The following is a 15,679-nucleotide window of genomic DNA, read 5'->3' as shown; positions in this document are numbered from 1 at the left end:
TTTGCCTTTTGACACGTATGAGAGGAAATTCCCTTTTGGCTGCCGCGGCGGTGGCAGGCGTGGACGAAGGCCTTCAGCCTAATTAGAAAACTAAATAGTCAGGAGTAACGCCGCGGCCCTCGGGAGTACAACTGCCATATCTCTTACACGTGTGATGTGGAAGGACCCCCGGATGGCGCTAGGGGGGGAAGTCTCACCGTTCCCCTCTTTTGCACAGCTGTCCACACACACACACACACAGGCTCGATTTTCAGAGTTAAAACAGGAAATTTGTGTCCCGCGCGCTACAACATAGCTAATGCTAAATATTTAATTCCCGCGGGTGCTAATTACAGAGCACTGGCAACACAGATTCACTTTTTTTTCCCTACCACCCCCCAATAACAACTGTAAAAGCAATTTAAGCATTTTTTCAATTAATTAAACACATAGTCTTCCAGTAACCTCTTGTCATTTTGCCCTCAAGGACCAGAGCTAATAAGTGGAAACGCGGGCGCGTGTGTTTTCATCTTTGCAAAACGCTCCGACAAAGGAATTAAAAAGCCAAGACGCGTCATTTTCACGAGACGGATCGCACTCTCTGCCCCGTGGTATTACTGCATGTGTACTCTGCACATATCAGATGACTGCAAGCGGCTGCCATTATGTTATCAAAGCCGCCTCGGCCGAGGAGCTAATCCCTGATGTATTTTTAGTCACAAGTGACTGATGAAGTGAAATTACTATATCAGTGATAAAAAAAAAAAAATGGGGTGGTTCTTTGTGAAAAGCTTTTACAAGATCGCTCTTTAACGCTGTAGCTGCAATCTAAATGAACTTGTACGACAGCAGCGAGCAGCGCCACAATACGTCCGAGATGACTCCGAGGTGAAGCGCTGATAAGGATATATTATGCGTTCATAATACGCCGAAATGATCATTTCGGCTATAAAATGTCCGTTTCCATTGTGCCGGGGGGCTGGCGGAATATGAAAACAGGTCCTCCATTCAGTTAGACATAACTCAATCAGCGGAAGGAATAACGAGGCAAATCTAATCAGGGTTTTTAGTCATTCTAAGTGTGGGCATTTTTTTCAAGGGCAAGATGGACTCCAACTTTCTGTTGACGCCATGTCCTTGCTTTGTGTTTGTTCTCAGGCTTTCCCTCTCATTGCACAAGTGAAATCATTCCTGTATATATAGCAATGTTTTGAATGTGTTCCATATACTATTTATTATTAGTGGTAATTAATACAATGTTAAATGAAAAAAAAAATGTAAAATACATTCAAATTCAATATATGATATGCATATTTAAATAAAATGTACTTATTGAAAACATTTTTAAAAAAGCTGTTGTGTTTATTAGGATGGTGTGGGGATTCAAGTGTCTAAGATTGGTTTGTATATAATTTGACAAAATAAAGCATTATCTATATCACAAATGTCAAAATTTATAAAAGGTTTAAATCAAGAATTAAAATAATCTGAGGTTTGAGCACTATTTCTAAATTGATTAAAGTTTAAATTGATTAAAGTTTCTCTGTCCTGCTTGTTTATTTATGGATTCATTCTTTTACCCACAGATTGTAACTAAATTCTAAAAATCGTGTATTTGCCAGGACTGGAATGAACTAAAGACTCTAGAATACAATTGCAAATAAAGACTAAAATGAAATATTTTGTACACCAAGTATGTTTTGGACAATGTAAATACATTTAAATGGCATGTTATGTATTGATTTGTTTCTGGGGGAAAAAATGACACTATAAGCATGTATGTGTGCTTCCCGCGAGTTAGAACCTCAGCAATGACAAAATCCTTCCAACAAAGCATTGGAAGAACACGTGAGGGCACTTTTCGAAGGGCAAACTGGACTTGAATGGCGCCATTTCAAACTTCCTGACAATGCCTGTTCTTCTTTTGTGTTTGTGGCCCACATGTGACTTATTAAAGAAGGGATACTGGCACCCCCATCCTTCTTGGGGCTTCCCCCCTCCTGTCGTTGCAGCAGATCACAAGCAAGCTGTGAAATCCAGCTAATAGTCATTATGGGATGCAGGCGCTCCCCGAAGCCTACCTGCTTGCCAAGGCGGAGTCGCTCGACGCCTTCGTACATTTGCATGGTGTCATTTTACGAGCAGACTGCCGACGGGATCAGCCGCATGGCTAATGCGAGTAAATAGGAGGGAAGGAAGACGGGGAATTACGTGTCCTGCACTTGGCGACACATGAAAGGAATTATTATACAACAACAGCACGACCCGGTGACACTAAAAAGAGCCGGCAGAATGTGATTTTTTCTCCTGATGTAAAATTAATGAGCACGCAGCTTGGAGATGCCCCCCTCTGTCGCATGTGTGTGAGCTCTAAGAACTCATGCAGTCAATAATTCTATTTCTGATCTCCGGGTGGCTAAGGTTTCAAAGTGGTTTCAAAATGGGCTTCCACAAAGCCGGAAGCACCGATCGGAATTCTCCTCTTTACCTCTTGCTGTTTTGTGTCTTTTTCTGTTTGCTTTTTTTGCAAAGATTTTATGTACAGACAAGATGCATAAAAGTAGAAAATTGTCATATACATGCCAGTCCACTAGGTGGCACTGTCATTTTGAAAAAAGGCCTATTCATTTCAAATTGTGCTATTTGAGACTCGGAGCTCAACAAGTAGTCGGCATGGTAACGGAAACCAAACTCAGCTTTGGCATTACAAAACTGACATATTTTTGGACAGGCTTAGGTGGAAACGTGCTCGAACAATACTTGGCTGTTTCGATCAAATATTTCATGTGCATAGTAAGACACCTGGAAACTCACAATGACAAATTTAAAATATGAGCATCAAACTATTGCAGTGCCTTGAAACCTCAACAAGCAATTTTGCATTAAATTGAACTTTGGGTAAAAACATCCCCCAAAAGTTCAAACAATCCAACTCTTTGTGACATTTGAACTGGTTGATGATGGCGACTGCTCGTCGCTCACCAATGTCTGGAATCTTTTTGATTAAGAGAGCCATAAAAGCAAAATATTTGGAAATTTGTTTCATTCAGAATATATATAATAAAATATAATAATATATATATATATATATATATATATATATATATATATATATATATATATATTAAAAATAAATTCAACTAAATGTCAGTATAATAAGCCTCTGAATATTTTTTTTTTAAATAATGTTATATTACTCACCATTAATGCAACTTCTCGTGCTGCATGGATTTGCAGATGTCTTTGTAGTCTGGTTGGTACTTGGTGAGGTTAAGCTTCATGCAAGCATTGAGACCTTCATCCGTTTAACGTGATCGTAGATTGTTCTTGATGTTTAGAAGATGTGAGAACGACTGCTCACATGCATACGCAGATCCAAACATGGTCAATGCACCAATACTCGACATGTGACAGGAAGCGCGTTCCAAGTTTTGAGAATCAGCTGGTCTTCGGGTTGAAGTTTTTTCATGCACGTTTAAGCATACTTGCTATCTGTGAATGGTTTTCCGTTCCTCATTATTACTAAAGATCCAGCAAAGCTAGGGGAATTATGATCACCTTGCCGGCCGGGTCCATACGCGGAGCTGTTGCTGGCTTGCTTGCACCTTGTTCAGTAGCTCAAGGCACGCTTTCTTTCTGCTGTCTCCCGCATTTTTTTTTTTTTTATTTTTTATTTTTTTTTTTTTTTTTGATGCAAAGGTAGCATGGCGCGTGTCGAAGTGCGGCTTTACATTGCACCGTTTCATCGATGCAATTTTGTCATTGCAAATTAGACACACCGCAGAACCTGCTCCCTCCACAAAGGCGAATTCTTAGGTCCATTCATTCTGAAATGTACAATAATCGTCATCTTTTTTTCTTTTCACCATCTTCCTTGTCGAAGGGATCCAAAAGGGGGCGTTTACCTGTAGGCTATTATCCAATTAATACAATGGACAGTTCCTCCTCAGGTCCCGAGCAAACTAATTGTAAAGGGGGCGTTTACCTGTAGGCTATTATCCAATTAAAACAATGGACAGTTGCTCCTGCAGCCCTGAACAGGATTTAGCCGCAAAAATTGAAGGCTGGATTAAAACAAGTTGTAATATGTTTTATCTGAAGAGTCTAAATCTGCGAGCCAGATGCAATCATCAAAAGAGCCATACCTGGCTCACGAGCCATAGGTTCCCAACCCCTGGGCTAGATGCTGCATGTTTGTCACGTGATCATACAGAAAAGCCAGAGTTCTATTTTCAGAGAGTACAGTTTGTAGTGTTTCAAATAGAAGCAAGTTTTCATTTGGTTTCAAATCCATCCCCATTTACACGCTAGAAAAGCTGTTGTTTGTTTAGTTACTGTACCCGATGTAAGCCGAGCCGTGACCTTTCAATCGACCTACGTACCAAGCCACAGTTTTGGGCATGTCTCCTGGAGCGTACCTCAAAGGGTAAAATACCCTTGCAGATAAAAATGGCCTTAAGTCAACAGCCCTTCAATACTGAAAACCTCCGCTTGCTCAGTCCCTTGGTGAAGAATAAAAAAAAAAAAATGGAAAAAGAGGTTGGGGGTGTTGGGGGGGGGGGCATCCTCCCCTTCCACATGTAGCGTGGCGAGGAAAGACGAGGAAGCGCGGGGGGTCAGGGCTCCCGGTGCTAAGCTGTGAAAAGGCAAAAACGTTTGGCGGAGTAATTACACGCCGCACTGCTCTGGGAGTGATTAGTGATAGTTGTCTGTGCCGAGTGTTTGCAGCTCGCAGCCTTTATGGGGCCACGCTTGCCTTGCTTTGCTAACGTCTCCATTGCATTTGCATCAGGAGACCGGCGAAGGAGTTGCATATGTCAACATAAATAGTGTGAGCTCACCCGACCTGAAACATGCAATGTGTTTTTATGGAGGAGCTATCACAATATTTAAGTTCCACCAAGCTTTTTACTTGGAAATACAATTAGCAAACAAAAAAGGTGAAGTATCGTCGAATGACTAATCTATAGGCCTTTATATACACATTTACGTATTTATTAATAAACAAAATTATTTAAGTGTATGTATTATTTAGTTAAAAATACTAAAATTAATCAATTAATTGTATTTGTATTTATTTATATTTTATTTATATAGTTATTTTATTAGTATGTACCCTATTACTGTACGTCCGATGTAATGGCACACAGTGGTAAATTCAAGTTGATAATAGATTGAGATGAAATGATTGCGAAGAAGAGCATAAATCCTTTAGTTTATCCGTGTAGCAGCTGTTTATTTGATGTTCCAAATTCATGTCGACATTGCATGCACTTGATTACAGAAACAACAAAACAAGTCTTCATATTTTTCTTGAGCTTGCTGCCTTTGAAACAGCTGCCAATAATTACGTAGGCCATCAAAATCGGTCCTGAGACTTACAAGAAGCGTTTGATTCGAAGGTTGAATGTCATGTCATTTAAGCATTCATACCTCTTTGAAAAAGTATATGAAGAGAGGAGTAGGCAAATGATTAGGACAACTACACTCCATCAGAATTGCAAATTAATAATAATCATCATCATTCAGCTCACAGGTCTTAAACTTGTGGCCCGGGGGTCATATATGGCCCATTACATCATTTTTTGTGGCCCACTAAAGCATAAGTCTATTGCTCAAATTTGTTGCTAAATTGTCTTCACTTTTAATCTGTCAAAATAGTGCAAGCAAATCAATTTGTTGTGGATTTGCAATAATGTGATTACACATCTTTATGGTTTCACTGTCACAACAGCCACCTAAGGAACTTAAATGTGGTGACCCAAATGAGATTGACACCCCTGCTTCAGATACTCAGTGAGCTGACTAACTCTCACACGATAATCATGTTATGAATTCCAAATTTTGATTGACTTTTGATTGACTTTACCCAGCTAACCCCACTGTACTCCAAATAATACCACTTTTGAGGTTCCAGTGTATTTGGGATTGTAAATCTTTGAGTGGCACAGCTGAGTGGAAAGAGACATGAAAAGTTAGGGGAAATATCTTAAAACACCAACTAAATATGCACCAGGTGTCAGGAATTTTCTGGTTTGGATGTCGGACAAAAACAATTTTCACTCTTTCGAGGAAGACTTGGCAACGCATGAGAGGAACATCTGCGCCTTGTCCAAATTCATCTGACATTTTCGACATGTTTGACTTTTAAATATTCACTTACATCCGCAATTAGCTCTCGGAATTGAAAGTTTATGGCAAAGACGGTAAACTATCAAGCGGTGAAAGATTAATAAATTAAAAATTTAGAATAACATTCAGCGGTATGTTTTGGTGCGATGATTGGTTGTTACCTACCAACCTACAGACCTTTCTGTAATAATCCAAGAATCCACAAGATGGCGCCAAAGCCCTGGATAATAGGAAAGTAATAATTGGTGTCAAGGAACTGTGTGGTAAGTGATGCATCTTTGTATGTGGGTGATGTGCCAAGTTTAGCCTGGTCTTCATGACATGGACACACATACACACACACACATGTTAAGTGCCGTCTTTCTCCAAAATGTCTTTAAACTAATATTAAAGTGTTATGGATCATATTTTGTGCCTCAATTACTGTTAAAACTAAAATGGGGCACCATGTTGACATTTTTGCCAGCAGTCAGGCACCGTTGAAAAGGCATTGTTTGTGAATTGTTTTGTTTTGTTCAAAGTTTTGAGGGATTATAGTTTTAGCACCACAAGGAGTTAATGAAAGTTGCTGACTCAGGAGAATGAAAAGCGTGCCTATTTGAATTTCTAATGGCATTATGAAACACAGCTGGCAGCAAGCAAAATAGTAAGACGACACCGTATCAAAGAGTGTCCTGAGCAAAATAAACAACAACAATGCGGCTGCTGTGGAATGCAAAAGAGAACGTGACACCACACCTCCTCCAAGCCCAGCAAACCACAGTTTAAAATAATAAAAATCAATTCTGAATTTAAACAAAATATTCTGCAACTCATGTTCCATAAAACTCCCTTTTGAGTTTTGAGATTTTTTTAACATTTTACTGTATCTAAATTAAATTAAATTTAAACAATTTATTTGTGACAGCTAAATTAAATTTAAAATGCAACTTTAAAAAAAATGATGATGATGAAGATGTAATTTGAAAACGTTCAATTGGGTCCCAGTGACGACATCTCGCCACATCCAAGATAGGAGAAAGGGTGGCGGGGTGATGCCAGAGTTCTACCTTGAACACAACAGACAAAAGAACAAAATTAGAAATACTCTTGAAGGTGTCAGTGGCCTGTTTAAATGACAAAAATGGAATGTGTGAAGGTTTTTCCCAGCCTTGTTTTTGGTGACCGTAGTGGTGGTGGGGGGTGGCATGATGTCAGATGGTGGTGGCATATCGTTTACAAGCCCCCTCACATGTCTGCCCTCTACTTAAAGTCAGCTCTGCATTACAAGCCTATTAAAAGCTACTTTTAATTATGCCTCCCGAGCTCTCGCCAGATGAACTTCCTTCGTATGGCATGTGTGCACTTAGGAGTGGCACCGATTTTCTTTTCTTTTTTTTTTCTTCCGGTGGTCCAATTAAAGGCCATGTTGACAGATTAAGGCTGCTTCTGGTTTTGTGCTCCAATAACACATTTAGGGAAGATGATGAGCATGGAGTAGAGAGGGGAAGATCGGGGGTCTGGGGTGGGGAGGGCTAAAGAGTGGGTGAACCCTGAGGGATTAATGTGTTTACATTACCTGGGCTGTGATCTATCACCAACCTCGTCAAATTTCATTATGCCTCACATACAGTATATGTGCAAGCTGAGCGCTACTCTCCTTTTTTCCGATTCCAGTTGGTGCAAATGTGTGCAGTGCGGCGGTTGTTCGCATCTCGAACAACAATTCACATCCATGGACACATTCACACACATATAATCAACACATTTTATGTTTCACAACACAGCTTTTAACTTTTTTTTTACACTTGTATGCAAGTTAAGAAAGTTAAATATACAGTGCAGAATGCTGGCTCACCTTCAGAAATTTCTTACTGAAAATTTTGTGGAAACTACATTTCCATCATGACTGAATCACATAATTTTAGTTGGCACTTGAGTCTTGCTAAACGATGGTTAACTTGTTTTTTCATTTGTATGACAGTTAAGAATGTAAAAAATCACCATTAAGATTATTGACTTGCTGGCAACAATACCATTAACCTACTTTTGAATTTATTATAAAACAAAAAATAAATTTTTAGGGTACTGCTGCTATGTGGTGCCATATTTTGGTTTGGTTTTAGTGTAGCTTTATTTTTACACGTATCATATACATGGTAAAATATTGATTTTACAGCTAGCAAAGCTTTTATGATGGGTACAATATGATTATTTTATTTTCACAATTACAAAATAATTATTTTGCAAAACGTCCCTTGTTTGACTGTATTTTGTCTCTGTCGTGTACGTCTGGCATCATCACATATGAATGCTGACTGCAAGGCCCCGGGAAGGCGCTCCCATTCACACTTGGGCTTCATTATAACCAATCAATATTCATTTAGTCAGCCCACCTATTGACTCCCTACCGAAATAATATTACAGGTCATTTGTCACGTTACCGAGCAAGGACAATTAGATCCTTTATCCTCCCCCTAAAAAGTGGATATTGAGTAAGTCTGGATAACGCCCAAGTGTAAATAAGTATTTTCTTCATAAAACACTATAGGCAGGGAGAAGAAAAATCAATAGCTGCTTCCTGTGATCCATCTCAAGTGAATCAATCATCGTGTGTGCAGCAGGGCGAGCAAAAGGAGGAGGAGGAGGATGGCGGCGGTCTGCAATCTTTGGCCGATACCCCCTAATTTTGGAGCCGCTTCTCATAATGGGGTCATCATTTCATCACTTAGTGCATCCAGCAGTCTGCCATTCAGCCCCATGAGGGTGGGCGGCGCCATCTGATGAACGCCATACATCTTCATCCAGGTCAGTAAAGGAAAGGAAAAGGAGATCAGAAAAGCACACTCTTTCATTGTAATTCACAAAACAGTATGTGTGAGTCAAATTCATCTTCATAGATCTGATTTTATATATTTATATATATATAATCATTGAATAATATTAATCCTCCCTCTAGCATTTCAATGGTCAAATAATTAATGATAAAGATAATACAAATAAGTATTCAAGGCAAAAATAAGTCACATCAATTTAGATCCCCCAAAGCATTATTTTGGATTGAGGGAGGGGCATTTAAGGGAGGGGGGTGGGGGGGGGGCTGAGGGGAACTGTTTTGAATTTCAATTGACTTCCAAATGGCAAAAAGCCCTCAGCTAATACATCAAAGAAAAATTGGTGTCAACTAATCGGTTTAGGACAAAATCCCATGAATACTTCAAGCATTTTTTTTGTGCACCACTTAAAAAAAAAATCACATTCATATTGGCTTCTGATGCAAGAAAAAAGTTTTCAAGGGTGCACAAAGTAATGGATTAAATATAGACTACTCAAACATATCAGCTATCAATTTAGAGAACAAAAATACACACTCACCTGTGTGTGTGCAGTTGTCACAATGACTCCCCACTGTATGATTAATGCAATTAGCATGTATGCAATAAAACTAACTAAATAAAAGGTCCTATTCCGATGAGTCTTGTATTGGTGTCAGCATCATGCTGCTGTGCCGCGCTGTCATCTGATCATTAGGCGCTCCACTCGCTTTTGTTTAGCCCTCCCCTGCTCCTCTCTCCGCTTTTCCCTTCTTTTTGAAAAGGCTGCCTCCATTCCTCTCTGTTCCTGCGTCATCACTCTTTTCCCCCCTTTATTTGCGCTGTAGATTTTTTTTTTTACCACGTGATCACCAGTCGAGCGCACACACTCTTTAGCAGCGCCTACAGCGATCCCTTTCGGCTTAACGGGGACTTGAACTAGACGGCAGAGGCAATCCACACACGCGGAGAAAATACACTGCTTTGAATCATAATATATGATCATATTATATTAATGATAATACAGTCCACCCTCCGAAACAAATATTTTTTACACCATTCGTACGCGCTAAATCAAGTAAATCTGATTAATGCACAAGATTTTTTAATAAAGTATATTAAGATGCATATACTGTTTCTCTTTGCCAAATTAGTTGTGTGGCCAATCTGATAAACAATAAACTATTTAAAAATAAACGGAATGATAATAATGAAAAATGAATGTGTAATAATCAAGAAAATTTAACAAATAAAATAAGAATAAATCTAACAATACGTAGCATAGAATTTCCAAAGTAACAGGCAGATATATAACAATTGAAAATAAAATTGTAGAAAAAATCAAATAGGCTATTTTGTTTTAAAGCATAAATGGACCCTAACGAATGTGCGCAATCTGTTTAAATGCGACGCACCGCTCTCACACACCCTGACACACACTTTGGTAATTACTGCCACACGATCACACTCACGAAGGCGCACGCTTGTACTTCCACTTGAGCACAGGCAATAACACCGCGCACAAATACAATAAGATATATTTTTTAAAAATCCACCTGAATACGCATCGTTGCAGAATCTCAAGCTGTTTTTCTACGCGCAAAAACACGTAAAGTACAAAAACGAATCAGATAAAGAGTGGATCACAAAAATATTAAAGTACATTAAAAAAATAAATCCTGGTTGTGACTCTCTCGAAAGCAGTCGAGTGGAGTGTGCAGAAAAAAATATATATGTATGGAAGAGGAAACAAAAAAGTTGCCAAGACTGGTGTGATGTCGCCATCAGAAATGAGCCGTTGCATTGTTCCACTTGGGGAGGGAGCGTGTGAAGACCAATAAATATATATATATATATATAAGTGAGAAATGAAATAATGTTAGTTAACGCGAGAGATGTTGAAGAGCGAGAGAGAGAGAGAGAGAGAGAGAGAGAGAGAGAGAGAGAGAGAGAGAGAGAGAGAGAGAGGGGGGGGGGGGCTTTGTGCGAGCGCTCACTCCACTTTGCAGTGACTACACCCCTCAAGAGGAGGGAGGCGGAGGAGCACGGGGAGGAGGAGCGTGCTGTGCAGCGAAGTAGGCTCCTCAATTTCCAACTTAGCATCTTGGCATACGCGACTAGATTTTCCCATGCAGGGCAGGCGAAGCCCCCCTAAAAAGTCTGCTTGACGGCCGAAAGCAAAATAGCTACGCGGACACCAGAAGAGAGGATCTGCAAGAACTTTCACCCAAAAAGAAAAAGAGACAACTGGAGATTTTTTTCAGGGGGAGGAGCAGGAGAAGGAGGCAGCAGGTCTCCACACACGGCTGTCTCTATGCGCCCATGAGAGGCTGAGGAGGGGGGGAAACAAGCAAGGAAAAAAAGCTCAAAAGTGGAGGGGAGACAGTGTTAAACTTGCCGTAGCTATGGCGTACCCTCAGGGCTACTTGTACCAGCCGTCCGCCTCCCTGGCCCTCTACTCGTGCCCGGCAGCCTACGGCACCAGCGTCATCTCGGGACCCAGGACGGAGGAGATCGGCCGCTCGTCGTCAGGCTCTGCCTTCGCACCCTACGCCGGATCCACCACTGCCTCCTCCGCGGCGGCCGCCGCCGCTGCAGCCGCAGCCGCCTTCAGCGGCGCTTCGCCCGGCTACAACTCGCACCACTTGCCGTACGGCGCAGACGCGGCGGCGGCTGCGGCGGCTACTTTTACCTCGTACGTGGTGAGTACACGATTTTTATCTTTCAAAACAAAAAAAGTTTCAATTGGAAGTGATCGATTAGGAAGTCATCATAGAGAAAAGTTGTCATTTAAACGTGTGGTGTATTTTTGGAGGGAGGGCGTTGATTAGTGCTTTTTAATGGGCGAAGGGGATGCATGCATTAATTAGCATCATTATGTTCATTTTTTTATTCTAAAATTTTCTTGCACAAGAAAATTGTTTATTTTTTATTATTTTGCCTTTTTTTTAGCGTTCACCCAGCATGTTGGCTTGCTTAAAAATAAAAGCTGACACGTCATATAGTTTTTGAGAAGACCATAGTTTCCATATTGATTTTTTTAAAAACACAAATAAAACCATATCAAACGAATATTAAAGTCATTCAAAACAGCGTTATAGCGCATTAAGGGAGTGCATGAATATTTCTGCATTGTGCTATGCAGAGTTCCCCCTACGACCATTCGACGGGTATGGCCGGCTCAATCGGGTACCACCCGTACGCAGCGCCCCTGGGCTCTTACCCGTACGGCGACCCGGCCTACCGCAAAAACGCCACGCGTGACGCCACCGCCACGCTCAAGGCCTGGCTCAACGAGCACCGCAAGAACCCGTACCCGACCAAGGGTGAAAAGATCATGCTGGCCATCATCACCAAGATGACACTGACCCAGGTCTCCACCTGGTTCGCCAACGCCCGGAGGAGGCTCAAGAAGGAGAACAAGATGACGTGGACGCCGCGCAATCGCAGCGAGGACGAGGAGGAGGACGAGAACATCGACCTGGAGAAGAACGACGACGACGACGTGACCCCAAATAATAATAACAACTTCAAACCCACCGGAGACAAGACTCAAGAATCCTCGGATACTGAAGCAGGTTGGTGGTGCACATGCACGCAGTGGGAGAGAGAGAGGGGGGGAGAAAAAAAAAAAACATCAATTTTTCATCGCAGTCGTTTCTACTCAGGGTGCAAAATTGATTGCTGGTTAATGGCAGTGTATTATTTATAATGGGACAATCGCTTTAAATAATAATCACCTTGAACTGCCCTCGTTTGACTTGCCAGCGCATGAAAGTGCTGCTCATGCAAAGTGTTTAGCACGCCATTTATCTCCAAATGCATAATAACGGTGGATTGGCCTCATTAAAAGCAGAATTATGATTATTGTCGTTTGTTTAGTCGTTTTTTAAATAGCTTAGACTGAATATTTAAATGATTTTTATTACGCATCTGAAGGTTGTTTGCGTCATGCCCTCGCAGATGCCAAAGCACTGCACCCAGGGGACGTAGGCTGCGATCGCTTCAAGGAGGACCCCCTGCACCCCAAGGACGCGGACCCCCTCTTGAGCGACTCCGAGTCTAAAGAACCGGAGGACCCGCAGGAGCGGACTACTGACTTGTTGTTGGATTCTTCTTCCTCTTCCGCCTGCGGCGGCAAGCCTACCACTTCGTCCCCACGCGCGGCGGGGGCTCCTTCGTCGGACCTAAGCCACGCGCCCACCTCCGTCATCCACTCGCCCCCTTCGGCCCCCAAACCCAAACTGTGGTCCCTTGCTGAAATCGCCACCTCGTCGGATCGCAGCAAAAGCAGCGGAGACGCGCAGCAACTGCAGCGGAGCGAGCAGCAGCCTTGCTCGGTCGTCATGGGGCCCGCGTCAGGCTCCCCTTCCCGATCCTCCCCCGGCGTTCTTTCGCGGCCCCTTTATTACGCGTCGCCCTTCTACCCGGGCTACACGAACTACCACGGGGCCACTTTCGGACACCTCCACGGCTCCGGCCCCAGCAGCACTCCCTCCTCCACGGCGCACTTCAATGGATTAAACCAGACTGTATTAAGTAGGGCTGAGGCTTTGGTGAGGGAGAGCCACAGAGTGAGAGGCCAAACGCAGGTAGAGCTTTGTAAAGACCCTCCTTACGAACTGAAGAAAGGTATGTCAAACATTTAACAGCTCCCAATTTTTTTTCTTCTTTTTAATTTATTTCCCCCCAAAAAAACACAGAACAAAAGGAAAAAAAAAACAGTTACGTCTGAACATTATATTCGCTCCCATTCATTGAAGAAAAACTGTTTAGTTTCTCAACGAGTGTAAACGAGAATGGTCTTAAGGCTGCAGCCGAAGTTATTTGTATTAAACATGTATATTTAATGTAGCATTTTTTTGTATTTAAAAAAAATGGACGACACGCTATCTTTGAAGTAAATTATGGAGAGAGGAAAAACTATATAAATATATTTGTGCAGCAGTTATTTTGTGGGTGCAAATGTGTTTCTATAAAAAAAAAGGGGGGGGGGTGCACCTGACGAGAGCGTCAAATTCTATTGCACTTGAGGGGGTACCAGAGAGAGACCTAATTTAGAGATAAAAATAACATTTAAAGACTGCGCTTTGGTCACGATTTCTTTAATCACATCAAACGAATCACATTTATTCTTATTAAAAGTTTCCAAAATAATAAACCGTTTAAAGCCAATTACCTCGCGTGTTTTACGCGGTGCAATCAGGTGGCGGGCCAAGGTAATGAGCTCGATTTTATGCCGAATTTAGACCTCATTACTATTGCAAAGGGAGGCTGTTTTAAGAGAGAGAGAGAGAGAGAGAGAGAGAGAGAGAGAGAGAGAGAGAGAGTGAAACCGTGAATAGTGGCTCCATTAATGCAAGGCGAGGGACACACTCGCTATTTTTAATGGCTGTTTGGACACACACATGCATGCACACACGCACACACAAACACACACACACACTGAAAGGAAAAAATAGGTGGGTGGGTTCTTGTTTGTCACGCGTGTCGTGGAAACTCTTCCAACTCCTGCAGGTAGGTGTCACACTTGCCCCTGATTTCACAACAGGAGGTCCCTCTGGTTCTGGTTCTGTTGGTGCTGCTTGCTATGACATTGGGCTTACACACAGTAATGTTATAATAATAATAATCAATATTATTGCAATGATAATAATAATTTTATTATTATTATCATTGTGATAACGTTGTCGGGACAATAGTATCTTATATCATTTATGAATGATGACAATAATTTCAATAATTTCGAATGTCCATAATTTTAATAATGACTATATGATTGAGCAAATAAATACCAAACAACATAAAAAAGTAATTAAAATATACATTTGTTGTTAAAAACCCCCACCCCCAAAAAAGGACAAGGAAAAAGCAAAACGCATTTAATTTTTGAAGTTATAATCGTAGATGCTCACTGATCTGATTTCTCATAAGATTTTGGTCACAATGCCATGCATGGGACTAAAAGTTCTCCTATGATCATAATAATCTTAACGATTATTACATGGATTGAGACAACTCTAAGAAGAAAATTTAAAGAAATTATTTACTTATTTTAATTCTTGTTTTTGTGCAGGCATAGCCTCAGCGCAAGGCCTTGCGCACGAACGCACCCGTTAATAAATTCGTTATGTCTGTAAATATTTAAAGGATGCAACCAGTATTATGCTCATCATTATAAAAAAATATATATATATATTTGATTGAAATTCCCTCCAGGCTTTTAACATGTCATAGATTGGCTCGCATGCGCGCGCACACACTCACCAACGCGTAATGATGTGTGTATTCTTCTGTCTATTCCCAGGGGCTTCAACTGCTCTGTGTCATGTGCTCTAATTTATTGTCATCATTATTATGGTTATGATTACCTACCGTTTTTATTATTGGAGGGCCGAAACTGCTGCTTTTTTTTTTTTTTCTGTGACAAATTGTGCTTCGCAGAGGGTTATCTCCACGCCCTCTATGAGGTGTAAATCACATGACGAGAGGGGTGGAGGGAGACAGCGTGACGTTTACATGTCAAATTGGTTGGCGTGAACGTGTGCGCAAAATATGCATGATTATAATTAGTCAGTGCAAATTTCCCCTTTTCTCGTTTTGTGCAGATTCAGTGCAGAGTGTACATTTATTAATAATTTGAATTCATTTTTTTACACCTAAAATATATTCCCCAGCTGTAGAATATAATAAAAATCAAACCAATATAGTCACTCTTTAAATTAAAGTGAAGGTTAAAAAAAAGATGAAATGTTAGTATATGGATTGACATTCAT

General features: G+C 41.1%; 1 protein-coding gene and 1 long non-coding RNA gene across 2 annotated transcripts; one reads left to right on the top strand and one right to left on the bottom strand.

Annotated features, from left to right (window-relative positions):
• Positions 1-5,189: 5,189 nt before the first annotated feature.
• Positions 5,190-10,922, bottom strand: LOC125966871 (uncharacterized). The gene is made up of 2 exons (XR_007480556.2): positions 9,466-10,922; positions 5,190-8,888 (listed from the first exon to the last, which is right to left on the bottom strand). It is a non-coding gene; the product is annotated as an uncharacterized lncRNA (long non-coding RNA).
• A 79-nt stretch (positions 10,923-11,001) lies between these two features.
• irx5a (iroquois homeobox 5a) lies at positions 11,002-13,854 on the top strand. The gene is made up of 3 exons (XM_049717370.2): positions 11,002-11,605; positions 12,049-12,481; positions 12,867-13,854. Exons 1-3 carry the CDS (start codon positions 11,309-11,311, stop codon positions 13,550-13,552), a joined length of 1,416 nt encoding a protein of 471 aa, XP_049573327.1. The 5' UTR covers positions 11,002-11,308; the 3' UTR covers positions 13,553-13,854.
• The last annotated feature ends 1,825 nt before the right edge of the window (positions 13,855-15,679 follow it).

The sequence above is a fragment of the Syngnathus scovelli genome, chromosome 4 (assembly GCF_024217435.2).
Source record: "Syngnathus scovelli strain Florida chromosome 4, RoL_Ssco_1.2, whole genome shotgun sequence".
In the NCBI taxonomy this organism is placed as follows: Eukaryota; Metazoa; Chordata; class Actinopteri; order Syngnathiformes; family Syngnathidae; genus Syngnathus; species Syngnathus scovelli.
Note: the sequence above shows the minus strand (reverse complement) of the source record. Positions and strands in the feature narration are given on the sequence as shown.

Excerpts from the sequence above, each read along its gene's own strand:
- irx5a (XM_049717370.2), top strand. The coding sequence starts at position 11,309 with ATGGCGTACCCTCAGGGCTACTTGTACCAGCCGTCCGCCTCCCTGGCC. Across the intron at positions 11,606-12,048 it reads CTACTTTTACCTCGTACGTG|AGTTCCCCCTACGACCATTC; the intron begins GTGAGTACACGA and ends TGTGCTATGCAG. Across the intron at positions 12,482-12,866 it reads ATCCTCGGATACTGAAGCAG|ATGCCAAAGCACTGCACCCA; the intron begins GTTGGTGGTGCA and ends ATGCCCTCGCAG.